At 44.4% G+C, this 12,383-nt stretch overlaps 1 protein-coding gene across 15 annotated transcripts in view; it reads right to left on the bottom strand.

Moving 5' to 3' along the window:
- MAP7D2 (MAP7 domain containing 2) overlaps positions 1-6,559 on the bottom strand; it is a 101,698-nt gene extending 95,139 nt beyond the window's left edge. For 9 of the 15 annotated variants that reach the window (XM_086387461.1, XM_086387465.1, XM_086387458.1 and 6 more), the window contains exon 1: positions 5,945-6,559. In XM_086387461.1, the coding sequence (XP_086243587.1) occupies positions 5,945-6,185 (241 nt within the window). In that variant the 5' untranslated portion in view covers positions 6,186-6,559. Of the gene's footprint in view, positions 1-4,982; positions 5,032-5,740 lie in introns of those variants that run through there. The other 6 variants (XM_086387468.1, XM_086387469.1, XM_086387466.1 and 3 more) reach the window with 2 other exon arrangements.
- Positions 6,560-12,383: the final 5,824 nt, after the last annotated feature.

A 12,383-nucleotide genomic window follows, 5' to 3' on the forward strand; every position in this document is an offset into this window, starting at 1 on the left:
AATTCTGTTAAATGAAACTTCTCTCCCTCTAAGCATTTTTGTTGATACAATTTTTGCTGTAGTTCTAAGAAATGAAGATCATCAACTTTATACAGAAAAGTAACTGTGTACTATAAAAAAGGCACACAAAATCTTCATAAAATGTGTATCAACAGTACTAAGCTACATCTTGAGTAGGGTACAGAAAATGTGGGAGGCATAGCCCATGCACAAAAGGAGTTTGTTATAATCTATCTGGAATAGAACAGAGGCATGGAGATTAAAAATACTTAACTCTAGAGTCAAACACATTTGAGTTTGAGCCCTGGCTTGCCACTTAATGTGTGACCTTGACCAACTTATTTAAACCTTTTTTTTTTTTTTGCTGAGCCTCGTGGCTTGCAGGATCTTAGTTCCATGACTAGGGATCAAGCCCAGGCCCTGGCAGTGAATGCACCAAGTCAAGGAATTCCCTTACTTAACATCTCAATTTCAAGGTACTCACGTGTTACAGTAGAGAACCTCTAGAAAGGGAGATTCCTCCTCTTCCAGTAGGTGCTTATCACACATCACCTCAAGAGGTGGAGTATATTTCCCCTCCCCTTGAATCTGGGCTGGCTCTGTGACTTGCTTTGACCACCAAATGCAGCAGAAAGGGCATTCTAGGACTTTCAAATCTGCGCCATAAGAAAACTGGCAACTTGTGGTTCCCCACTCTTGAAACACAGCTGCCAAATCATACCACCTGCCCTGTGAGTGCTTACTGTGCTGAGCACATTATGAGTTCTATCCTATTAAATCCTCCCAACAAAGCCCACCAGACTACTGACCAGCATCCACCAGAAAACTCCATCTCTCATCTACCTGATTCAGCCCTGAAAATCCTTCTGTTGTGTAAGTCAATTAGTACAGCTAATACAGAAGGCAAAATGTCACTGTGGAGAAGAGTATGGAGAGTCCTTAAAAAACTAGGAATGAATTCTTGCTGAGCTACCAGGGAAGCCCAAAACTACCATATGACCCAACAATCCTATTGCTGGGCATACACCCTGAGGAAACCGTAACTGAAAGAGACACATGTACCCCAATGTTCACTGCAGCACTATTTACAATAGCCAGGACATGAAAGCAACCTAGATGTCCATCGACAGATGAACGGATAAAGAAGCTGTGGTACATATACACAATGGAATATTACTCAGCCATAAAAAGAATGCATTTGAATCAGTTCTAATGAGGTGGATGAACCTAGAGCTTGTTATACAGAGTGGCATCATAAAAAGGAAAATAAATATTGTATATTAACGCATATATATGGAATCTAGAAAGATGGTGCTGATGAACCTATATGGGCAGCAATGGAGATGCAGACGCAGTGAACAGACTTGTAGCACAGTGGGGGAAGGAGAGAGTGGGCGAATTGAGAGAGTAGCATGGAAACATATATATTAACATATATAAAATAGATAGCCAATAGGAATTTGCTGTATGATGTAGGGAGCTCAACCTGGTACTCTGTGACAACCTAGAGGGGTGGGAGGGAGGTTCCAGAGGGAGGAGACATATGTATACCTATGGCTGATTCATGTTGATATATGGGAGAAATGAACACAATGTTGTAAAGGAATTATCCTTCAATTAAAAATAAATAATTTTTCAAAAAGAAGATAAAATGTTCTTTCAAAAAATGAACCACTTTAGAAGATGGGGCATTTGGATGAGAAGAAAACATTCTTTAATTTTGGAGAGGAAAGAGGGTTAGAGACAGAAATGACAGACTTTGACCAGTTGTGTCACCAGGCTCAGGATATCAAAAAATAAACAGTTAATAGTCAGACAGGCTTTCAGGAGTTTGCCCTGAAGGTTCTGCCAAGTCCAAGTCCATCAGTGCCATCACTCAACAAAGCCAGAACAGAAGCCCCAGACCAAATGCAACTTTGTCTCTCTGTCTCCTGACCTAGAGGAGTGGGAATGTCTTTCTCGAGGCCAAAGGGACTCATGATGTTAGAACACGTGCACAAGCTCAACTCGTTCTTCTTAGGTTCAAACAATTTTAGTATTAGAGTGGTCAAGAATGGTTGTAGGGAATTCCCTGTGGGTCCAGTGGTTAGGGCTCTGTGATTTCATTACTGAGGGGTTCAATCCCTGGCTGGGGAACTAAGATCCCACAAGCTACGCGGCTGGACAATTAAAAAAAAAAAGTTTCATATGCAACTTTGAGAGAGGATGAAGAACTCTGAATTTCTTGGGGCCGGACTCTCAACCTTTCCAACTTGGTCCCACCCTACTGTGGTCCCCAGGGGAGTCTCTCCTGAACTTCCAGTTTGCACCCTTCCATTCGCCTAATCTGGGTGGGAGGTGAGCAGGGACAGTTCAGTTCAGTCGCTCAGTTGTGTCCAACTCTTTGCAACCCCATGGACTGCAGCACACCAGGCTTCCCTGTCCATCACCACCTCCCGGAGCTTACTCAAACTCGTCCACTGAGTCAGTGATGCCAACCAACCATCTCATCCTCTGTCATCCCCTTCTCCTCCTGCCTTCAATCTTTCCCAGCCTCGGAGTCTTTTCTAGTGAGTCGGTTCTTCACATCAGGTGGCCAAAGTATTGGAGTTTCAGCTTCAACATCAGTCCTTCCAATGAATATTCAGGACTAATTTCCTTTAGTATGGACTGGTTGGATCTCCTTGATGTCCAAGGGACTCTCACCTCAAAGCAATTCCCTCCTGACCAGGGAACCACGGGCAAATGAATTCAACTTAGGAAACAGTATTTACCTGCAGAAAGCACTGTAAAGTTCAACATGTTCTGTAATTCCATTATTTCAATCTCCTCCACCGACACACTTCTTTAATCCAACTTGTGAGTATTTACTCAACCCAGTGGAGCGTCGAACATCAGCTACAGACCTACTGTGTGCAAAAACTTTGAGGATGAGTAGGATGACCATCCAGCCACTCTCTGCACCAGGTGGCACTGTGAGAGGCACCTGTAACCTGGACCCAGGCCTTACTCTCAAGCTGATCATCTAATTGAATGGACACTGAATGACCAGCTCGAGCATTTACTGTGTCAAGCATTGCTTTACAGCTACTAATTCCTTCATCTTCAAAGCAGTGCTTCTATTCCTTCCCCCCACCATGGTGTTCTTACACCCATTTTAAAGGTGAGAAAACTGAAGCTCAACAATGTCTCTGCAGGTAAGAAAGCAGGAAGAGGAGATATGGCATTCACACCCAGGCAGTCAGGCCTCTGTTTACAGTGGGCACCCAACGAACATCTGCCAATAGGAGCTGGAAGGTTAATGTCATCACATGGGCGGAACAAGAAGAGTGCTTTCCTCCAGGTGCTACAGGCACAAAAAGATGAAGTTCCTTAATTCAGACTGAGAGGGGCCTAGAGGAAGTGAATGCCAATGGGAAAAGTGAAGAAGGGCGCATTTCAGACTGAGGGGAGCAGAGGACCTGTGTGACACCAAGGCAGTCTGACAGACTCCGGTGACAGTCTGCTGCCTCTCCCTGCCTTCTAAAGGTACTAAGCAGACTCAAGCAACAGGTGCTTGCACCTCATTCCTTATACCATGCACATAACAAAAGCACTAAAGAGAACAGTACTCTGGTCATTTCCATCCTGGGGTGTAGGTAAAGGGAAAGAAAGAAAGCATCACTGAGGGATAATAGGGAAAAATGCACAGGATTTCAATATCAGAAGAACCTGTTGCTAGAGGAAACAACCAGAAAGGTTTTCCCATGAGACCTTCTACACCAGCTCCCAGGAAAACCACTTGCCGGCCCATATCCCCCCACTATGAAATTGTCTGAGAGCCTAAACATCTCCGGAATTTGTCTTTTCTGGCCCTCAAAGCACTCAGCACAAACTTAGGAACAATGGTTGATCCTCAAGAAATGCAGGTTGAATCTCATCAGGAACAGGTCCCAAATGATAAAGTCTTGGATGGCCAAGAATAATCACTATCAGGATGGATAATCATAAAACCTCAATCATCAAGACTTCTCTGAGGATGACATTATTTTTCAAAGCACCTAGCCTCACAAAACCTGCTTTAAAAGAGCAAACCCTTGTACTACCTGACACCTAAATTGAATACTTCAATTTTTCCACACCAACCCTAATGTACATGGAAGTTTATTAAATATTTTATCTTTTAAAAAATCTTTTGTTTGGGGTCGCACCAGGTGGCTTGCAGGATCTTAGTTCCCTGACCAGGGATCAAACTCCTCCCCTCTGCAATGGAAGGACTCCCCTCTGGACTGCCTGGGAAGTCCCTGAAATATTTTAAACCTTCACAGAACATGTCTTTCAGTATTTCCGATGTCAAATGAAGGAATACAGCTTTAAGCTATTTTTTACAATAAAAGTTTTCAACTAGAACTTAATAAGACTAGTACCCTTATTTGCGGTTGTTGTTTAGTCGCGAGGTCGTGTCCGAATCTTTGCGACCCCATGGACTGTAGCCCGCCAGGCTCCTCTGTCCATGGGCTTTCTCTTATTAAGTGCCTTCAAATAAAATAAAATACCACAGATGAATTTCAGGCCCAACCATACAGCTCCACCTTGACTCTACAACATCAAAACTACCTACTTATTTAAACTCTCGACCGAATTAAAAGATGAATTTTAACAACCTTCCTTTCCCAATGTTTTGTTCTATTAGGTTCCCCTCCCCCAACCTGGTTCTAACGGCTGGGTAGGTTTTGGGTTCTTCCCTAGCAGATGCGACCGAGTTTCTCAAGCAAAAAAGACGAAAACAGAAGTATGTGTTTATAGTATTTATATCACAGTCCTGTGATAATTGTTAAATTCTGCCTTTCAAAATATGCATGATGAAAAACGCAAACCGGGAAAAAATTTAAGCCATCCCCTCCTTTTCTAAACGATACAAATGAAGGCCCAATTAAAAAAAAAAATACCACTTCTCCCATGAAAATCTTGTTTTAAGTGATTCAAGAACATTTCCCTTGATTTCCTTCCCTTCCTTGGTATACCTTACATAAAATACGCAGATCCTCACGATGTGATAAATCTCCAAATCCTCTACTTAAGATCTGTGCGTTTTTGTGGGAAGCATGCTATACTGCGGTAAAAACATGTCTTAAAAATAGCTCCCATTAACTTAAAAAAAAAAAAAAAAAGGTGTTGTCAGGAAAAACACGAAATCGGTTTCCACGTTGCTTACACCCCCGCACTACCTGCAACCACTTTACAGAACGTTAAAAGACCTGAGACTAGCTTATCGAAATTTCGTCAAATGTCCTCAAAATCTCTGCCCGCTTCGCTCGTTTGTGGGCAGCCAAAATCGGGGACCGTGCCTCCTCAGCTCCCAGCAGCTGCAGCCCCGAGGGCCAGGGGCTCATCCGCCGCGCGGCCCCGCCAGACCCCGGGGCAGTGTACCCGCGGCCTCCGCGGGCACGAGCGGGCGGCAGGGGAACCCGGCTAGGGGCTCGCACCTGGCCGCTCCGCCAGTGGGCGACGCGCGGGTTCGGCCCCCCGGGGACGCCGCGAAGCACAGAGCTGGGCTGCCGCTCGCGCTCGACGCCCGAGACGCAGAGTGGGCGGGCGCGCAGGCTCCGGCGACCCCCGGCGCCGGCTCGGCCAACCCCGGTGCCCCCCATGCCGGCTGCTCCAGGAGACTGGGCCAGACACTCGGGGCCCCTAGGGCATCAAGCATGGCCTCTGCCTCCACCCCTCACACCAAGCACACCTGCCACCCGCCCTGAGCCACCCCCCATTGGCACCCACTCACTCAGGTCACCCGAGAGGGAGTGTCCCCCTGTCACCGGCGCCGTGAGGGGCGCGGCCCTGGGACCCCGCGCCTAGACGACTCCCGGCACAGGTGAGGATGTTAGCCCCGCTCCGTGCCCCGCCTCCCACACCCGGCGCGGCCCGCCCCGCCCCCCTCAGGGGCCTGAGGCGCCCACGCGCTCGCCTCAGCCCGAGAGCCCCCTACCTGAAGGCCGGTGGTTGGGCGGTGAGGTCCTCACCGCGCCCGGTTCGGCCATCTTCCCAGGAAGCGGAGGGGCCCGCGTAGCCCCCTCCGTCCCGGCTGTCGCCGCGTAGCCGACACCGTGCTCCATCGGGATGCCGGGGCTGCACAGGCGCACTGCCCCTGCCGCCGCGCTGTGGAACCCGCGCGCGTCCCCCCCACGACGTGCACGTGTGATGTGCGCACCGGTTCTCAAGCTGCGCATGCGTACCGCGTCCACACGCGAGGTGCACACGGGTCCTCACGCAGCAGGCGCGTACCTCATGCACTTAGCAATATGCACACCCACTCTCACGCATCACGCCTACACGGCATGCACATGCAATGTGCACACTAGTTCTCACAGAGCTCCCACACACCGCGTGCACGTTCGAGGAGTACACTGGTCTTCACAGCGCGAAAGAACACACTGCATGGACACCGTTCCCCATACAGTGCTTACACACAGCAGGCAGTGAACACATCCCAGTGTAAACACACATCCTCACGCAGTGCATACACTCAGTGTCATACACAGGGAATGCAGTTTCTCGCAGCATGCACTCACATCCTTACTCAGCTTGCAAACACAGTGCACACACACCTGCCCACCCAGCATGCACACGTTCTCACACACCGTGCATTCAAATCCTCACATGGCTCGCATTAAGTTCACACACACTAGGCAACCACATACTTAGAGCTGCAGCTCTGGCAACAGGTCCTAGTAGGGCCTCGGGCAGGCGCCGCTTGGGCCCGTGCCATGTGTGCAGACGTCTCCCTGGTCCAAGCACAGGCGCGCAGGGGCGGCAGGAGCTAGGTCCTCCCTCACTGCAGTCAGACATGCATCCACCCAGAGCAGACTCCGGGACGCCAGCTGGGTGAACCTTCAAGCAAGAGCAGGGGTATGTAGTCTGCCTTCCAACTGTGCCCCTGCTCCCTGGCTGACTCCACTTGAGGACTACTCAATGGTTCCTTCCTTACTGGAGCACAAATAATGCACACAGGTACCTACAGTGTCTGCCTGCAATGCAGGAGGACCCAGGTTCGATCCTTGGGAAGATCCTCTGGAGTAGGGAATGGCAACCCACTCCAGTATTCTTGCCTGGAGAATCCCAAGGACAGAGGAGCCTGGCGGGCTACAGTAGTCTGTGGGGTCGCAGAGTTGGACACGACTGAGCAACTAAGAAAAACTACCACTACTAGAGGAATCTCTCTAAGGAGAACATCTCTGCTGCAGCGTTCTCTGCTGGATGGTGACCAGCCCCCAGGTTTTAACTTACACCCCTCAGGGAAAAATGAAAGATTTAAAAAAGAGGAACAGAGCTGAATGCGGGTTGGGGCGTGGGTGGAATGGGGGGGGTATGTGATGATGATGGAAACGTTCTACAATAACATTATGGTGATGGTTGACTCTTAAATGTACAAAAAAAACACTGTACATTTTAAATGGGTGAACTTTATGGTGTGTAAATTATACAAAACACACACACACAACCCTGACAAGTTGAAGCCCTCAGTAACTTATAGCTGGGTTCTTAGTGAAAAGCTTAGAAAGAGTCCCTTTGTTGGCACAAAAATGTGATGAATATTTTCCTGACACTCCCAAAGGTGTGCTGGGTGTAGGTGTGCTGGGTGTAGGGTGCAACTATGGTGAGATAGCCAGGAGTTTAGACACAAATGGGGAGGAAAATGGGCAAGCTGGGGCTGGTCCCTTGGCTGTAATGAAAAGTGTTCCTAACCCAATAAGATTAAAACAATTAGGGCACCGGAGCTGTTTTTTTTTTTCTTCTTACAGTGGAAGCAAAGAGTCTTAACCATTGGACCACCAGGGAATTCCTTGAACATCTTGAAATCTGTTAAACCACCTAGTATGTTAGTCTAATGCAGCAGTTCTGTTTTTTTTTTTTTTTTTGCCTGAGCCCCTTTACATCAGGGGTTGGCAAACTACAGCCCATGGGCCAAATGTAGCCCACTTTTACTTTTAATAAAGTTTTACTGGAATATAGCCACTGTCATTTGTTTACATCTTATCTCAGGCTGCTTTTGTGAAACACCCACAGAGCTGCTTAGTTGTAACACAGATCATAGAGCCTACAAAACTTAAAAATATTTTGGTCCTTCAGTAAAACCTAATTCCTACTTTACACCTAAAATTAAGAATCCCAAAGAACTTCACTATCTGCTGATGCTGGTAGATATTTTCCAAAACTTTTTACCTGAACGCGCCCGTGTTAATATTGCAACACTCAGTTTTCTTTGAAGTAGTAAGTTCACTTGGGGGGATATTTATGTTAGAAAATTTTTAGATTTGTTCCTTTTAACAATAAACCTAAATTTTAACATAAATAACATCTTTATTGTCCAGCTTAACTGAAAATTGAGTCTCATATCTGCTTTTGTATTCAATGTATTACAGTAGGTTGTTAAAACACATGAAGAAAATCTAGCCTCTACGCCCTTGGAAAAGAGAGAAATAGTTTAATGCTTTCCAGGTTAAGTATGTTCTTGATACTACATCCAATCTTGACAAATGGTAACTTCAAGTTAGTTGCAATGTACAATCTGACACTGAATTGAGTCATTTCTTAGGCAGGTTGATAAGGAGTCTAGGGGTCCTCAAGGAGAGAGGGGTCTGGAATTCTCAAGGAGGAAGAAAGGACAAAATTTATTTTTCTTTCTCCACATTCCTTAGGATTATATAACAATAATGTATCCTGCCTAAGGACAGTCTTTGGATTAAACCTTCTGTTATCTTAAAATGTAAATTATGGGAGTAGACCTGGTCTTTACAAGGATGTATCCGGCACCCCACTCCAGTACTCCTGCCTGGAAAAATCCCATGGATGGAGGAGCCTGGTAGGCTGCAATCCATGGGGTCGCTGAGGGTAGGACATGACTGAGCGACTTCACTTTTACGCATTGGAGGAGGAGATGGCAACCCATTCCAGTGTTCTTGCCTGGAGAATCTCAGGGACGGGGGAGCCTGGTGGGCTGCCGTCTATGGGGTCAGAGTCGGACACGACTGAAGTGACTTAACAGTAGCAACATCCTGCCTGAGGACAGTGTTATCGTAAAACGTAAATTATGGGAGTAGGTCTGAGGACCTACTCCTCGAGACATTCTTTGGATTATATAACTTCATTGCTAACACTAGCAAGCGGGTACTCTTTCTGCCCCCTTCTGATGCCTATGTCAGAAGCTTTCTCTATCTCCTTTATACTTTAATAAAACTTTATTACACAAAAGCTCTGAGCGATCAAGCCTCATCTCTGGCCCCGGATTGAATTCTTCTCCTCCGGGGGCCAAGAATCCCGGTGTCTTCGCGTGATTCAACCTTTCAGAATCAGTGATCTTTTCATACTAGCACACTAAAATGCAACAATCATTTAGAAAATACTGCTTGACTCTGCTACAATCTTCAAATGTCAACACATGTCAGTCTATGGTATTAAAGTCACATCCATTACTACCACCACCGACCTCTTCACTGTGAAGCTGTCAAGCTAATGGTGGCAGTTATCAATTTTCCCCAACTCTTTCACTTAAAACTCAAATTTTATCACCTGCAAAAAATGCTGTGTTTTCCTTGGAGTGACAGGGTCATTTCTTTCATTTTCGAGAAAATGCTGACCACAAACCCAAGTTTCAATAATCAGTTTGTTAGTTGTTCAAGTAAAAATGGTATTCCATGAAAAATCATGGCTGGTTCAGTTTGCAACTCAATAATCACACTGTTTTTCCCTGAGACAACTGTGTTGAAGAGATGTGTAGAAGACTGCCACACTAAAAGAGTTAGATTCTTCGGTTATATAACCACTCTTGACAGTGTCGTGTAGCTGTCTCATACTTCCTTTGGAAGCTTTTTTCTTTAAGAATATAGCATACTTGTAGCTCGCACTTTAAAAGATGCTTGAGATACATTTTAAAGAAACAAATCCCTGTATAGATTTGTTAACAAGATTAATCATTTTACTGCATGTCACAGACACTGTAAAACTTGCTTTTTAAAAGAAATTGTTATCGAATTTGCAAAAAGCCAACTAATTCTATACCTGACAGTCTGGTGGATCAAATCAGCAATGAGACCTTACTCAGATTTTGTCATTTTTTGATCTTCCATTATCAGGTTGTGAACCAAATAAAGCTTGGATTGCAATATAAAAGACTAGCTAGATCAGTCTTATGGACTCTGTGGGAGAGGGAGAGGGTGGGGAGATTTGGGAGAATAGCATTGAAACATGTATATCATGTATGAAACGAGTCGCCAGTCCAGGTTCGATGCACGGTACTGGATGCTTGGGGCTGGTGCACTGGGACGACCCAGAGGGAGGGTAGGGGAGGGAGGAGGGTTCAGGATGGGGAACGCGGGTATACCTGTGGCGGATTCATTTCGATATTTGGCAAAACTAATACAATATTGTAAAGTTTAAAAATAAAATAAAATTTAAAAAAAAAAAGTGAGAAAGTTGACCGAAGAATAAATATTTCTCCTATGTCTCTGCACAGTATAAAATAAGGTCCAGTGAATGGGATTCTGGGAATTTGAGATCCTTCTGGACAACTGACCTAATGTTAGAAAATGTCTTCAGTAGAGGTTTGTAACAAATTGCCCAGAAAATCCTGTATCTGGAGTCTGACCAAATAGATTCATTCAAATCAAACACAGAAAAAAAAAAAGATAATGTATAGATTTCCCTCATACATCACAATTTTTTTTAAATCAAAATTTTAAGAATGATCATGAATAGTTTAGTTTGAAACATCATAGTTTAAAAACAATTTCATACGATGTTGAAAGTTATTTCATATTTTATTTCTAATTGCAATAGTTTGCATCTGACTCCAGATAATGGGAATCATAATTCCAAACAATGGGAAAAGAAACCTCCAAATCAGTACTAATTACCTGTCATGAATCTACACTAAGACTGATTTAAGACTTAAGAATGAAATATGACCAGAGCTATCAACATTACTAAACTTTCTCTAAAGAAATACAGATGGGGAACACATGTATACCTGTGGCGGATTCATTTTGATATTTGGCAAAACTAATACAATTATGTAAAGTTTAAAAATAAAATAAAATTTTAAAAAAAAATATAGAGCAAGTTAGTATTTTGCAAAATATCTTTAGGCAATTTAGAAAATCCCATCTGTTAGTCTTATGCTGAATTAAATGAGGGTGGTAGCAATTAAATACGGTATTGACATAAATATACAAACATATTCCACACACTTTTTATTATAGGAACCAAAGACTGCAAGTGAAAAAAATGATAAATTGAGAATATAAAAGGCATGCATATTGTATCTTATACAGTCCTAGGTATCAAGTGAATAGTAGTGGACACTGCTCTAAGTGCATCACATATGAATACGTATTATTAATCCTCCCAATAATGCTGATTCTGCAGGTACTGTTCTCTCTCATCTTACAGGGGGAGGGCCCTGAAGCTCAGACAAGGTGGAGAAAGTGTGCGTGGTCACGGGCAGGTAAAGGGCAGAGTGGGGGCTGGGGCACAGGCTGCCTGACCCGAGTCCAAGCTCTTCACTTATCACAAGGCCTCCTAAGCACAACGCGGCTGTGGAGGAAGAGAAGATACAGTCCAACACACTCTCCAAATTCCTAAGAGTGTTTTATCACACTTACTAGTAAGACGTAATTCAGATTTTCTTTTCTAAATTTTCTGAAAAATGCAAAAATGCTACTTTAAGGCAAATAAATACAAAGTTGTATGCAAAAGTTCATGGGAGTCCAAACTGTATAAACGAAACTTCCCCTTAGTAATAAGCAGGAGAGAGATCTAAACATCTCATACCGGAACAAATCTTTTTAATCTTTATGATTGTCAGGGAACATAAAGAACTTACTTTTTATTTCACTGTCAAGCCACACAACACTGGATGTTGTTAAATCTGTATGCAATAAAGTATAAATCCAGCTAGGTATTTTATTTGAAACATGCTTTTATCTATTTGATTACTCACTTGCTCTGAAGTCAGTATTGACAACAGTTTGCATTTATTAAAGTTGTTATGCAACATCCTATATATTTACACAAGAGATTAAGTTAAACTAAGTCATTATGAGTTTTATAAGCAACAACTATGTTTATGGGCTTCCCTGGTGGCTCAGAGGTTAAAGCGTCTGCCTCCAATGCGGGAAACCCGAGTTCGATCCCTGGGTTGGGAAGATCCCCTGGAGAAGGAAATGGCAACCCACTCCAGTATTCTTGCCTGAAGAATCCCATGGATGGAGGAGCTTGGTAGGCTACAGTCCACTGGGTCGCAAGGAGTCGGACACGACTGAGTGACTTCACTTTCATGTTTATAGCCACAATTCCATGGATGTGGTGAGTAAACCAATGGCCACTTCCTTAATAAAATACAAGAATTTTCATCATGCATAGTTTACAGG

Source organism: Bos grunniens, chromosome X (genome assembly GCF_055505025.1).
Source record: "Bos grunniens cultivar Pamir isolate PY7600 chromosome X, Bosgru_T2T1.0, whole genome shotgun sequence".
NCBI classification, from domain to species: Eukaryota; Metazoa; Chordata; class Mammalia; order Artiodactyla; family Bovidae; genus Bos; species Bos grunniens.